Raw genomic sequence first — 16,074 nt, forward strand, 5'->3', positions numbered from 1 at the left:
GTGCCACGAGCATTAAAGCGACCAATGTTATTCTGTGCGCTTTATTGATGGACGAACGAGTCATCGGTGTCTCACCAGTACATATTTTCAAGCCACAAAATAGCATTGCTCGTCCGAACAAATGGTCGTCGGCAAATATACATATATACGCTACACATGTATACGTATATATATAGAGTGTCGCTTAATCTCGCCCTGATAAAACTCTCTCGCGGAACTGAGCACGATCATTTTTCACGACCTTTTTTCTTTCCTTCTTTTTTTCCAGGAGTGTCCCGAGGGAGTAGTGCACGAGGACTCGTTCAAGGACATTTACGCGAAATTCTTCCCGCACGGCAGTGAGTTCCAATTAAATAACAGCCCACGTTTTTGCGTAATTAGTTAATGGCCACCCCTCATGCGAATTGCAGACTCCAGTCTCTACGCCCACTACGTGTTCAAGGCCTTCGACGTTAATTGCAACGGGGCCATCAGCTTCAGGGTAATTAAGTCTCTCTCTGTCTGTCTCTCATGTAATGCATGTAGTCTTTTCATTAATTTTAAATTGGCCGATATGTCCGCTGGCGTGTATCTTCGCTCTCGAATGACGGCGCGTAACACGTGTGTCCTCGTCTCGACGTCGCGTATCCTTTGTGCGAGAAAATTTTCCTCAGCGTGTATTAAGCTTCTAAATGTTATCGCGCGTGCATTTACCGACGAAATGAACCAATTATTCAGAAATGTTTAAATAAATTTTATTTTATTTGCGTACTTATGTAGGGTACAGCGGGGTAATTTGAACAATAGGAAGATTTGGATAATAGTAAGATTTGCAAGAATTTCAGAAAAATAAGAGATTTTAAGATACACGGAAAGAACGATTTTGCTGAAAGATAAAAAAAATCTGAAAATTTTTATTAAAGCATCATCAAAATAATTTTGTTCAAAAGTCAAACTGATTATTAGAATACAAAACTTTTTACAGCAATGCTTATTATTTTTGAATTTCCGACAAAATATTTTGATGGTGCTCTAACAAAAATTATTTTCAGATTTTTTTTATCTTCCAGTAAAATCGTTCTGTCCGTGTATATTTCATTATACTAGACATTAAGTATAATTTCATTATACTAGGCATTATAAAAAAAGATTGCTGGATTGAATTGGAGCAGAAAGAGCAAGCCGTTATAGCTGGCATTGATGGTGTAATCTCGATTTTAAGAGCTGTATAACTATTTCATGTTTTATACAGAAAAGTACAATCTGAACAAAAACCAATATGGTGACAATGAAGTTCCTAGAACTTCTATTGAGCATCCCGTTGTGTTTAGTAACGTTTTAGAAAACTTTAGAAAGAGTTAAATATCTCGAAGCCAGAGGTTCTCTTATTAATTTCTGTTTAATTTTGTCTGAAAAGTGCAATTTAATATTTAAAACATAATAGATAAATATAATGTTTTACTTTTATTATAATATTAATGTTAAAAAGTTTATTTATGTTCGTCGTACTTAAAATATTGGGACTAACATGATCATTTTATGTTTTTCTAATTTGCGTTCAATTTGATTTGGAAAATATAATAAAATGTTCAAAAAAACATTTAAATATAAGATTTGGTTTTTATTGTAATATTAATGTTTGTTTTCAATGTTATTCAAATTACCCCTCAAAATTAATTTTAGTTAAAATTGTAAAGGTAAATCCTATAATGACGTTGATCTCAAGATAAAGAATAATTTTTCATGTATTGGGTAAATATTCTTTAAACATGTGAGTTTTCTGCTACATATTCAATTTAAAGATAAAATTATTATTTTTCGAGAAATTGTTCAAAAAGTTTGAAATTATTTAAATTACTTCGCTGTACTCTAATCGATTGTCGAATACACATAAAGTATAGTTTGTGGAAAGTAAAAATCATACATTTTATTTAAAGGAATTATTTATTCGGATAGTAGCTTCATCATTAACGATTAATTACACAATAATAATAAATTACCTAGCCGAAATAATATACGAGCGTTTTATTTAATTATACCGCGATACACAACTTATATATCAATTTTAAATCTAGTGCATTATTATCATCAATCGGCGTTGATTAAATTTTGATCATGTATTTAGGCCCATGCTTAATTCGATGCGTATTTTGTGCCGCGATTCCTGCGGGTACGGTCCTCCGGTCGTACATAATTACTGCGCGGATGAAACTCTCGCGAGCGCGACGAATCTCTCTCGGTGGGACGAATTTCGGCGAGTTGCGGCAAACGGAACGCAAATGCCGATGCATTTATGCGGGCGGACGATGCACATCCGCGTTTCGCGATAATGGCGCGGCACGCGAACGACCCCCCGGGCCGCCGCCACGTTGCGCAGCCCGATCGACGAGCCGGGATGGTCGACCGCCAATTGAGCGAGTCGTCTGTCGGATGAATAATTAATCGTTTTTACGATAAACGCGAGATATATACGTATGCACCGGTATGCATCGGTTACGGGGTCGCGCGAGGAGGAGGAAGGCAAATGCGCCTGCGAAGCTCTCACGGGAATCCACGGCTGATCATCCGTCATTCCGCGCGAATGTTCCGCGGTCATACAGAAAATTTATTGCGGCAGGCAACGAAGGCAGCTTGATGCCGAGCATCGGCACGCGTTATTAAAGCTTTCAGTGGTCCAACGCGCTACTCGCGTTAGAACATGAACTCGAATATACCCGAGACACGTGGACACCATTTTATTTGACTAATTTCCCTCGCCGATGCTTTGTGTCATAGGTAAAGGATTCTTTTTTTTTTGTATCATTGCAGATTTTTCTTTTAATATGCATGAACCGTGAATGACGTAGTTTTCACTTTGTAGTTGTATAACAACTATGCAATATATTGCTAGATATAGATAAATGCAGTAAATTGCTTTAGTTTATATAATTTATATACATGGTCTGTTTCAAAAGTTCGAACTTTTTTCTACAGGCTATGTAACTAAAGTTTTTTGTTGAAATAGTTAATAATACGGAATTATTTTTTATAAAACTTTATTTCTAACTTTGTATAGAGTTGCATTTTTCTATGTTATATTATGTATTTGCTGTGACGCCAAAAGTGAGAGTACGTTTTGATGCTCGTTGAGAAAAATAATGGAATAAAAAACGAGCACAATGGTCTCAAAAGATATTTTAACCAAGTCCTATAGTGCTTGGCCATCCATCGTATTTAGCTGACACAGTTTCTTACGATTATATTCTTTTTCCGAAAGTGAAAATGAAGCTAAAAGGACAGCACTTTAATACGATTTTGCACGGAAAGAATGATTTTGTTGAAAGATTTTAAAATTTAGCTGGACACAGATCTGAACATTAGTCTCAAAAGGTATTTTAACCAAGTCATTCCTACTTGGCCATCCATCGTATTCAGCTGACACAGCTTCTTATGATTATATTCTTTTTACGAAAGTGAAAATGAAGCTAAAAGGACAGCACTTTAATATGATTTTGCACGGAAAGAATAATTTTGTTGAAAGAGTCTAAAATTTAGCTGGACACAGACCTGAAATTAATTACGTTAAAAACTCAAACTGATTGCTAGAATATTAAAATTTTTTACAGCATTGCTCATCAATATTGAGTTTCCAACATAATTATTTTGATGATTTAACAAATTATTCTCAGATTTGTATTCAGCTACATTTTAGATCTTTCAACAAAATTGTTCTTTTTGTGTGAAAATTATGAGATACAGAAGGTAATTAAGGTCATTTTTTCCATTTTAAAAGAAATTTATTAATAAAAATTTTTTAGAAATTCTACGATTGCTAAAAACTGCATTACTTCAAGTGGAATGTAATAAGAATAATTAATAAATAAAATTAGAAAAATCGCAAAAGAAATTAAATTCTTAAACAAAGTTTAAAATACTTTTCAGACAAACTGTGTGTAGCGCGCGTGCGCGCGCGCACACACACACACACACACACACACACACACACACACACACACACACACACACACACACACACACACACTAATTGTATTTAAAAAATAAAGCACTTTAGAATATATGTATGTTCATAGACCTTTTTTTCATAAATTAAGCGAAGAAATATTCTATTAAATTTTTCATATTTAAGACTCTGTATATAAACACTCTGTATATAATTTATAAAATATTATATTGCTATTATATTATCAAAATCAGAGAAATCATGATAATTTTATTTAATTTTATTTAAAAGACAGTTAATTTGGCCTAAATTTTAGTTTACAAGATATATTGTTTTATTCTCAAAAGTAGTTGTATTATTATTGCAATCATAATTTAAATATAATGTTATATTACAATACTTTTACAAATTAAATTATTTAACATTACTGCATTTTTATTGCAATCCTTTTTTTATTACAATCCTTTATTTTATGACGGAAAATGTTACCGAGCATTCATTTGAAAGAAACAGTTACTTTTTTTCTGGTTTTCTGCTTTCCTTGCGTCTTTCACTCTTTTTATATTCATTTACGTCCGAACTGTTTTTCGTTATCCGACGAATCGTGAAATTTTATTTCAATTTTCGTGGAATTCACAAAGTGGACGATCTCGACGATCTCGGACGAGATTTGGTCGGGAGGACCCACTCGAGAGGACCCACTCGAGAGGACCGGTCGTTCCGCTGCGCTTCATATTAAAGTCGCGCGCAACTCTAGACAATCCCGGGGATTGCAGGATCTTCTCGTGACGCTGTCGACCCTGCTGCGGGGCAGCATTTACGAGAAATTGAGGTGGACCTTCAAGCTGTACGATATAAACGGCGATGGCTGCATCACCAGGGGCGAGTTGGGCGAAGTCGTGACGGCGGTCCACGAGCTCATGGGCAAGCGGCATCATGCCGAGGAGGAGAGAAAGGCGCGGGAACAGCTGGACAGGGTCTTCAAGAAACTCGATCTCAACCAGGACGGCGTTATCACGATCGAGGAGTTTATCGAGAGTTGTTTGAAGGTACGTCTGGCCGTGAAACTACGGACGATCAAGTATATAGTAGATGGAAAGTGTATAGGGTGTCTCTATCGTCGCGTCGCTCCCTTTTGTCTCTGCGACAAGTAGACTCTTTGAAATTCCGATGAGACGGCTGACTTTTCTTCAACGTCTTTGCTATCAGTGTGTCACATGTGTAATTCCCATATTGACGGACCGGGCTATTTTAATAGTAACTTCAGTTCAGTTTAAGTCTGAATAGAAGAAGGTATAGTGAACTTGGGACACTCTGTATGCACTCCCTTTCGCAAATGAATGCCAAGTTCCTCGAGACGTACGTATATATACTAAATGTCCCAGATCTGCCGGGTGTTCTTTTAGCTATAGTTTCAACTCGCTCAGTTCAGACCAGACTTGGAACGATTCCCTCTTTTTGAATTGAGTTCATAATTTTCCATGTTATACATCGCGTTAATTAACTGTCGAATTGTATATATATTTCTGTTGAATTAATAGCCTTTTATATTTAACCGAGAAATACATTATCCACTTACAATTCTTGGAAATTAAATTTGGCAGAATCATTCGATATTAAAGACTAAAATATCTTCGTAGAGCTATTTTTACTGGAACGTGTATGCGGCCACAAGACAATTTCTCGTGAAATATTTGCAATTTGTAACTCCTCGTGCTCGCGAGTCTTAATGCTGCGATGGAAATACATACACAAAAATGCATACGGGTGTATTGCGCCGACAATAGATGCACGTGAACTCGCGGCGAGGCACGTGAGGCACGTATGCAAGAAACAAAAATAAGGACAGCGGAGATTAATCGATGTTTACGGAGCTTGCGCGAGCTTGTTTGTAGTTTGTTCGCCGCTCTCGTCGATAACGGAATAATGTTTCGGGGCGAGGCGTGCGCCCCGTCTTGCGCTAAGCCTAGAACTGATTAGAATTTCCGGGAGGGAAAGCAGACGACGCAAAAGTCTTTAGTCGATGTAAACTTGATCGCAGGACGATGTGATCACACGGTCGCTGGCGATGTTCGACTGCGCGCTTTGATCTCCGGCTAAGGACGAGCCTCCAGCAGCGGTCACCGCGACGCCGCCGACGCCGCTCTCGACGACAACGTTCTCGCAATCCCTGTCCCCGTCGCCGCCGCCGCCGTCCTATTCCCTGCTGCCGCCTATCCCGCCGCCTCTGCCCTCTCAGCCGCCGCCCGGTTACACCGTCCAGGATCAAGAGCTCTATCTACTCCTGGCCGCCCACTGGTGGAACCAACCGGAGGCGCCGCTCTTTTGTTGAAGGTAAATCGCCGTAGCTTAGATTTCCCGATACTTGCCCTCCCCGAACCACCGAGAGCTCTCTCGCTCTCTCTCCTCCTCGAGCGAGATAGGCACTTCTCGAATGTAATTCTTATGAAAACCGAAGATACTGGAATAACTAGGGAATGTAGCGAACTCGCCAATTCGAAGATCTCTCGTGGAATTCAATTAAAAGATAATTTTCTTCTCGGCGAAAATTTGTTTGGAGAATGATATTTTTGTTGATTCTTTTGTGACGGTTATTTTGCCAGCATCGAATTAAATGTTAAAGTCTACTTAACTGATCGCTTTATTTTTCCATTTCGCTATCTATTTTTATTCCAGAACTTCAGTCTTTTTTAAAAATATTTTTTTATTATCTTTAAGATCTTTTCTCTCGATCAAAGCCTCTTATGGTTTAAGGCCTTGATCTTCCTCTCTTTTAGGGCAACGCGATAACACGGCTCCTAGCGACGTAGAGTAGCAATCAAGGTCTAAATCTGTGGAATCGAGAGAAGAGCGGCTTTCCCGACACCTTCGTTCCCCCTTCGTTCTGCGATACACGTTGCGCAAAGCAGTACGAGGACACGGTGCAAGGTGTTACTCTCGCCGACGAGCGGAGCTTAGCGGGGACTCAGCCGCTTTCGAAAACAACACGCGGAACAGCGTGGAGATCGCCGCTCTTCTACCAACATCTTGCGGACGATCCCGCAACAACGATCGCTGGGTTATTTTGGCAATCGCAGACCCGACAACTGGCGCCGATCTCTGGCAGCGGAGTTGCAAGAATGTTCGATCAAAGTCAAAACTGTATTATTAATACGCGAGATAGAAGACCTGGCACCTACGTCGCGATTTCTTAGATGTGAAGAACGGCGTCTAAGAAAAGGACGTCCTCGAAAGTGAGGAGATGCCCGGTCGGGGGCCCGAACAAGATGCAATTGACCACTTTCTTTCTGCGACTTGCCGCGTGGAGATCCCGCGATCGGAAGAACCTGGTATCACGAATTCGTGCCAAATTTGTGGGATTTTCGGACGACGACAAAGGAAGAGGGAAAAACGGCGGTGCTATGCGTGGTTGTGAGTCGGAAATTGCAGCGCGAGGGAACGCGGATTCTAAATTGTTCCGAAAAAAAAAAAAAAAAGAAAATTATTTATAGGTCACTTGGGGAGGAAATGTCGCATCCAGTTTCGAACGTTCCGCATTACATCTGCACAATTCTGTTTCTATGATATGTAGATGCTAAAAAGCTTGCTAAAAAGAGGCCCGTGAAGAATCGCGCGACTTCGCGTTACCAGGATTTTCTTTCTCACTCACGGGGGGATTGTGTGGTTTATTTGGAATTTTTTTGTCATATTTGATTGCGTCTTCTCCCTAGTGATAAACAGTACCTCGCGCAATTGCGTTATTAAAAGAAAAGAATTTTCCACGTTGAGAGATTTTAAGAGTGACCCAAAAAAAGGTCTTTTCGCCCATTTTTTTGGGGCCTTTAATTTTGGGATTGAACTATGTGCCAAATAGTACCTTCTAATGAGATATTAATTACAGAGAAGTTTCAGGTTGAGATGACAATTGTTTTCACAGCTGGAGGGGGGGGTCACTTATTACGCGAACTCGATTTTTTAATAATAAAAAAACGAGCGTCATATACATATAACTGCGATCAACCTTCATCGGCTAGATCAACCTTCTTAAAATACCGGACCTCGCAAACCTGTGATAATTCTATAATAAACTTTGATTTTATCCCTCCCTCTCCTCTAACTCTGATAACAGTCATCTCAACTTGAAACTTCTCTATAATTAATGTCTCATTATAAGGTATCATTTGGCACACAATGCAGTCTAAAAATCGAGGGCCCAAAAACATGATTTTTTAGGTCACTTTTATTCTCATTGTAGATTATCATTCTACATATTCGGAAAAATATTAATTTGTTTAAAAAAAGTCATATAGCTATATATACAGAGTGCATCTTGCCATTACCGCGTTATCTCTTGTTCGGCTTCTCAGATGATTCGGGGGACCCTGTATAATGTATAATATATACGCGAACTTTTTTAGCGTCTGTCATTTGGTTCATACACTTTGCATAATTGTTACACCCGTTGATCTCTTCATAGTCTCTTCAGTTACGACCGCTCATTACGATGTCGCGTGGTCGCGTAACGATTATGCATCGCAAACGGCGAGGATGATTGATTAACATGGCTACGCGCGTCGGTCTCCCCTCGATTAAATTGTTAGTCCGCACGATCGTTGACGATCGTAGATATCACACACATACGTACTTTCGTTGTTAGGTTCTAGACCCAATCGATTCTAATCGGGCCGCGCAGGCACTCAATATATCTGCTGGCGTGATTGGTATGGCCAATTTTTCGATATACAAAATGCATACCCACCGGCCGATACTCGCGTATTAACAAAATCAATACCAGCCATCCCGGACCTGCGGTGAATTTTTCCTTCTGCCATCGATCTACCGTACGCGGAGCGTATACACGTATACGCTTATCGGAAAAGTACCTTCGGCTCTTATCAATCCCGTGTTTCCCCGATACTCTTTTCCTTAGCGATATATAGTTCCGCAATATCTGCCATTCAATCGTATCACCGATATTGAAGCAATGACAAGAGATATTGATCGCCTGCTCGGCTCCTCGTAAGCGTTCATAACGTATAACATGTTGTAGGTGTGTACGTGCGTGGAAGCATCGATTTTCTAATGTATCCGTTATTGCGAGTCGTAGGCGTGCAAGCGTGCGGGCATATACGTCAGAGACTAGCCGAGTAGCGGAAGCCTGAGAGAGCGCGTGTGGCGATTTATGGATTATCAAAATCGTACAATGAAACACCAAAGCTACCGTAGTTAGCTGTTACTTAAGTATATAAAACGAGAAATAATACGGTACGATTTATATATATACATACACCGTAATTTAGGATATAAATTCGCAATTAAGTGCGCGGTCGCCGGGCGCGCCACGACTGGCGATTGGAGAGGAATTCAGTTCTCGGAAAACAAAATGCGCACCGTCTCGTCGATACGCTCTATACAAAAAAAAACACACGTAACGCGATCACAATCCACACGTACCCTTGTGGAAGTATCGTCCGCCACCGTTGATGTTTCGCATCAAGCCGGATCGTCGTTGATCGGTCGTCTTTGATCACGTGCTCGTCGCGGGTGAATTAGCGACTATTAAGTGCGCGGCTTACCTCCCGGAGAGGAAGTATCGTCGCTGAGCGACGGAAACGAGCAACCTTTTCGCTGCGGCCCGCGATGGCTTTCACCGGGAAATCAGGAACGACACACGCGTGTTGCTAGGCTACGCCCTACGCGTTTCTATAACGACTAATCAACGACTTAATAACAATAACAGCAAGATCGCAGATTTCTATTGCGGTTCGAGAACAGCTGTAAGTTCTTGAGTTACGTATCGGATCTGTTTAGGACACAGGGTCTCGTATGTACGTAGAAGATAAGTCATCGGAAACTGAGAACACTTAAGTATTAAATCTTGTTAAGACTCAGGCACGAGAGACTCAAATAAGTTACGCTCATCAAGTCAAAATGAATAAGCTTCGGACGATTTGAAGTTAACGATCAAGTTTGAAGTTGACGGTTGATTATTTCGAAGATTCGTCTGTTCGAGTAGAGCTCGGATATCACTAAACATTTGAACAAAAATAATAATTATTGCAAACAAAAAAATAAACTTTTGTTTGTTCCGTTTTAGATCTATGAGATGAGATCAGCTCCATGATCAGCTCTAATCGGATCGAATAGTTTGAACTGCTCGATGTGTTTGAGACAGTCTGTACAATTTAAGATCTTGAAATTTGCACTGTTCCAATTGTTTGATTATACGAAATTTCTAGCGCTATTAAGTATTTCTTTTGGATTCGAAGATGCGAAGAAAATGTATAAAACATGATTCAAATAGCTCCGCGAAAGATGGCGAATATATAGTTTTTCTGTCCTTTCCTCTTCTTTTTTTCCTTTGATACTCTCTCGTAATTCCCTTTATGATCCTTCTGTTCCTCGTATTGTCTTATATAGAGATGCTACACCTCGAGTCTGTGATCGCAGAAGACAAGAAGAAGCTATCGCCATCAAGTGTAAACTTCGGACGATTTGAAGTTAACGATCAAGTTTGAAGTTGATCAGTTTAAAGATTCGGCTGCTCGAATAGCTCGAACATCGCTAAACGTTTGAACAAAAATAATAATTGTTGCAAACAAAAAAAACTTTCGTTTGTTCCGTTTTAGATTTATAAGATGAGATTAGCTTTAACGGATCGAATAGTTTGAACTGTTCAATGTGTTTGAGACGGTCTGTACAATTTAAGGTCTTGAAATTCACAATTATATTCCAATTGTTTGATCATACGAAATTTCTAGCGCTATAAAGTATTTCCCTTGGATTCGAAGATACGAAGAAAATGTATAAAACATGATTCAAATGGCTCCGCGAAGGATGGCGAATATATAGTTTTTCTTTCCTTTTTCCTCTTCTTCTTTTTTTCCTTTGATACTCTCTCGTAATTCCCTTTATGATCCTTCTGTTCCTCGTACTGCCTTATATAGAGATGCTACACCTCGAGTCTGATGTGATCGCAGAAGACAAGAAGCTTATCGCCATCAAGTGTTAGGACCGAACTTGGAATGAGGGCGTGTATACAATGTCGACCATTAATCTGCGAACGCTTACAGAAAGTTGTAAAAAACGAGGGGAAAAAACCGATCGATTTATAGGAACTTCTTTTAACATCAAACAGTTTCTTCAATCAAGGACGCGTTACTCTATATCAGGAGCGTTAATTTATATCAGAAATTGTTTAATGTACAAAATTAAGTAGATTGCTTTTATGCTGGACACTCGATCTCTGTAAGCACTATCACATTAATGGCCCCTTCACAAGATTGAAGGATATAATTAAAATAAAAAAAGAAATCTAGCAACATTAACGCGCGCGATCATAATGGTGCAAAATCTGCACTGCGATTAATCTCGCCGAGATAATTGTTGACGGAAGATTTATATTCTTTAGGATATACGAACGTGGCGTATCTTTTTAAATTGGTGCGATTAATGCCGTTCTGCGACTTCTCAAGATGTTAAATGACGATTTGTCTGATAAGCGGGATCGCGTTGATTACTTCAATTTGAAGATGGCGCGATACACATTTATTATATACATCTTCCTACGGTCTTGTCGATGTATATATTTATACATTGTAGCGCTAGCCACGGGGATATGTATAATCAAACACGTTTTTTGGGAAGTACCTATACTTTAAATCTCTGCCATACATGTTGATTGATATTCAATGTGCGTCGTAAAATGTTACAACATAAATCGAAAACACTGCGAGCACGCGTTTTGAGATATCGATCCGAGATATCGAGAAAACTTTTCTAGCAGACTTTTGCTATATTTCCCTCCCCACACTATTTCGAAATTAATTTACTTGTACACGAGCAAACATCGTGGCAAATTGGCACCTCCCTTTGCTTTTGTACCGTATCGCAATACGGATGACTATATCTATGCGCATAAACTGTACAAACACGGGATGCCGTATATTTTTTATAAATTTTTGTTACCTTTTATGAGACACGAAGTATATTCGCGAAAACATTTCTCTACGCAGATTTCCTGTAATGATCAGTAATTTTTGCTGATTACAATTCGTTATTGTAATTCGTTATGAAAGCAAGAAAAAAGCACAAAAATTCCTAACAAAATACTAAAAAAGCATAAAAATAAAAATAATTGCACTAATATACCTAGAAATGTTCATGAACACAGATTTTAATTTTGAATATAATTGATCGCGCGTTGTTTGATGTTTAAAAAGAAACATGCCTATGAATTATAAACTGGAAAAACAGAATTTTACATGAAGCAGAGTTAACTGAAATCTACTTGCTTCTAACTTCTAACTGATGTATACTACGTAATAAATTCTTGAAATAAAAATGTGAAATGTTCCTAGAGAAGTAAAACTTAATTATATCAAGCACTGGACATACGTTAAAGGTAAATCATTTAAAAGAAACGGAATAGAAACGACAAGTTATTTGAGATTATTGGTTCTAATGAATTAAACTTTATATTTCGCACGAACTCTAACAGAATCGCCGAACTTGCAAAATGTTTTTTGATTGCAAAATATGACTCTAAGAGGTTGAAACGCAATTAAGTTGCGTCGAAGCTAATACGAAGAGGTATAATAAATGTAGGTATAATCGATTGCAAATCTAAGTTAAGGTCAATACTTAATTCGCAAGGATGATGATATATTTTCGAATAACAGCCCTGTATACACTTTAAAACGTGCATTAAAGTTATGTCATATCATTGGCTCGATTTTAGCAAATACGTTTTAATAAGCAAATCCTTGATTAATATGTTGATACGCTGATTTTTAATTTTGGAGGGTACGTTTGTGATCGACTTTCGGCTGTCGAGAACCACGAGCGACAAAGAAATGCGTAACAAATCGAATCAATTGCGATAATTCCCAAAAGACACGTGGGAAGAGAAAAAAAAATATACGAGGGGGATGGGGGGACTATAGCTAGGAATCTAACTGAGCGACAACCTAGTCAATTTCTTAAGGTTTAGAAGACGTTAGATCTACGTACGATATTGTAAAAAAAAATTGCGTGGCTTTAAACTTAAATATTGTCGAAGAGTATTATTATTACTTAGTCATTATCTATCTCCTTCTCTCAATCATCTCAAGCGAGGGACAGTTTTAGCGAGCGCGGAGATAGTCTCCATCCCGATTTACGTACACTGATAAACGGCGTTGTAAGCGTAATATTCACGTAAATGCGCATAAAATAGTCAACAGGAACTATTGGACGGAGGTCATCGATATTTGAACGAATTATTTCGACGTTCGAATCTATTTGCACTGATTATCAGCCCAGTTATAATTAAACGTGCACATAGCACAGTTATGTAATTGCATAATTGTAATTATACGATTTGTCCATTTATATTATTTATTGTGTAGGAAATTCGTTTGAACTGGCTTAAGGGAAAGAACAGAGAAAATTAATATTATAAAGAAACTAATTTAGATATTGCTTAGATTTTAACTGCATTATTTCGCAGCGTTTTTTAGCATTTGTGATAATTTTTATTATACGGAAACACTTCGGAAGTTTTCACAAATTATTCGAGTGTAGAAATATGTTGTAACTCGAAATATCCGGATGGCCTCCGAATAATATACTAATAATATTGCTCGTGAAAAAAGGATGTCGCAGTTTATTAAAATAGTTGATCGTTACGTAATATCACTGGTTATATTAGAGACGATACAATTGTTGAGCTTGGAAGCACTTTTTTATAGTGAAGTCACAGTTAGAGTTACGATCGATTAGCGTGAGCGTCCTTCCTCGGGCTCGGATCTGTTACTCTTTATAGTGATAATACAAAATACATTACTACAGTGATTATGCAGAATGCATTAATTATATCTCATACTGCCAATCTGTAAATCATCATACGTAGTTTCTAATTAACGACATTAACGCGCGATAGGTAATCTCTAGTTATAGATTACGACAGGATATAGGTGGAGTTTCTTTTGGAACACACACTTTTAACGAATCTTCGAAAACTCTTCTCGCGCGCGATACGTTTTTATTTCCGTTTATAACAAATTCAACTTTTTAAACAGCACGTGCATCTGCACAGATTTCAAGATTATTTCTATCCACGATTTTCCTTCTTTTACGAGGGCATTTGAAAAATATTTATAAATTAGATTCGGCCTTTTTGTATATACATTCTTCTTGCAATTGATTAGATATATTTTATAAAAAACATGTGCTTTTATGTCTTGAAAGCTCTCGTAAATGCCTCGTAAAAATTAATGATCATCTCGCCAGTAATTTGCAAAAACTCACACAAAGGCCGATTAGAGATTATTAGAAATTATTTATAAAAGTTACGATCACGTTCACGTTTGTAGTAACTTTTGCGAAACGGAGACCCATTAGAAATTATTCTAACCACCATTGTGATAGTAATAGGTTTTATAGTATAACGCAAAAAGGAGTTGTTCCAGGATTACAACGTTTTAGTTTTAACTTTAGTTTTAGAAATAAGGAGCAAACATCAAATTACATCACGCACAAGATTTCAAAGTTAAATACCGATGTAGTTCAAGCACTATTTTTAAATGATAAAATGAGTTGTACCAAAATGGGAAAAGAATATTTTTGTCATATATAGCATCATTATTCGCTCAGTTTATGAAGTTAATTGAAAGTCAATCATATCTATTTAATCTTATTTATTTTAATGGATTCTATCTGGCGAATGTTAAGGTGCCTTTTCATGCTGACGTTTGGCGCTCATTTTTAGCGTCAACATTACGTGATTATAGTTGGGTTACACGAAAAGCGGTAACATCAAATTTAACGTCAATCGTATCATTCGTATCTAAAATTTTCAGAACAAAACAACAACAGGATTTGACGTTGAAGCTGAGAAAATTTAGCTTCTTTTTTTGACGCTATAGCGTCAAAGTCGAAGTCACGTGACTACGTGTAACGCTGAAACGAGCGTCTCATGAATTTGCACTTTTGTTGTGTTTTATGGAAAAATTTTAATTATTTGTATATATGTATATACATATATACATAGAAGAGTTAGTCGAAAATGCATCATATTGTTTTTATTATATATATTCTTATTTAGCTAGCACAAACTTTGCCGCTTAAAACAGCAGTGAAAATCATTGCTACTAGATATATCTAATTCTTGCAAAGCGCATTATCGAATTTGTCACATAAATCAATTAGTCGTGTGACACAGACGCACGACGTGCAAATCACGACTGCAAGTTAATTACTTTACTGGCGCAATTCGATAGTCTTTTCCGATTGTCCCCGCGCGTAAAATCGATTCATTTTCAATCAAATCGTAACGAGTAGAGGCGAGAGTGGTGTTCCGGTGTTATCATTCTAATTATATCTTAAGGCGATTAGACTTACTGAGACAAAAAGAGATTGCAATAAGCGAAATATCATTGTATTGTTAGCGATTTTCCACACTGGGGTGGTTATATCAATAAATGTTAAATATATCAAATTAAAAATCCCCGTCTTCTTGACTTTCCTATCAGACACTTAATAATGCATAATAAAGAAACAATTTAGATGTAAAAATATAAATTAATATAAATATTAATGGAAATATAAGTATAACAGAAAATGAAACGAGATTATCACATTCTTTGTATATTTTTTTATTAGAATAATAATTTTTTTATTAGAATAAAAAATATATATGCAATAATATATTAATAATATATAAATAATGTAGTTGCAATACTATGCTTACATAATCGCTTATATATTATGATATAAAATTGTTACAAAATTTATAATTTTTTTTTCGTTTTAGTTCGCAATATGCATTGTTTTATGCAAAGGTAAAATACACTTCTCAACAAAATTGAAGCATCACTTACTCTACCCTCCAAAAATAGGCAAAATTCAAGAGAGTGTAACTTCGTCAAAAATAATCGTATCGAGATGTTCCAAAAAGCATTTTACAGCTTAAAATCTCTACTTTTCAAATCGGTACTTTAGAAAACGATCCTACTGATTTTTCATGGAATTATACGGATAGAAAAGGAGATCCGACGAATCTCAAAATTTTTTACGAACTTTAACAAGTCCCATGGCGCGAATTAAAAATCGCATGCAAATGCAGTTTACAGCTTTCGAAAGAGTGAATCTTTATCTTTAATTTGCTTTTATGTTGAGCGTTGTACGATTTTTTT

The 16,074-nt window shown here is 37.3% G+C and overlaps 2 protein-coding genes across 2 annotated transcripts in view; one reads left to right on the plus strand and one right to left on the minus strand.

Annotated features, from left to right (window-relative positions):
- LOC105458127 (T-complex-associated testis-expressed protein 1-like) overlaps window positions 1-14,913 on the minus strand; it is a 37,535-nt gene extending 22,622 nt beyond the window's left edge. The window contains exon 1 of the mRNA XM_011703201.1: window positions 9,353-14,913. The gene's annotated coding sequence lies outside the window, so the exon portion shown is untranslated. The remainder of the gene's footprint in view (window positions 1-9,352) is intronic.
- LOC105458130 (Kv channel-interacting protein 1-like) lies at window positions 157-11,305 on the plus strand. Its single transcript, XM_011703208.1, has 6 exons — window positions 157-164; window positions 223-338; window positions 411-481; window positions 4,696-4,968; window positions 5,961-6,253; window positions 6,697-11,305. The coding sequence occupies exons 1-5, from the start codon at window positions 157-159 to the stop codon at window positions 6,006-6,008; spliced, it is 516 nt and encodes a 171-aa protein (XP_011701510.1). The 3' UTR covers window positions 6,009-6,253; window positions 6,697-11,305.
- Window positions 14,914-16,074: the final 1,161 nt, after the last annotated feature.

This window comes from Wasmannia auropunctata, unplaced genomic scaffold (assembly GCF_000956235.1).
Source record: "Wasmannia auropunctata unplaced genomic scaffold, wasmannia.A_1.0 LD334669.1, whole genome shotgun sequence".
NCBI lineage: Eukaryota > Metazoa > Arthropoda > Insecta > Hymenoptera > Formicidae > Wasmannia > Wasmannia auropunctata.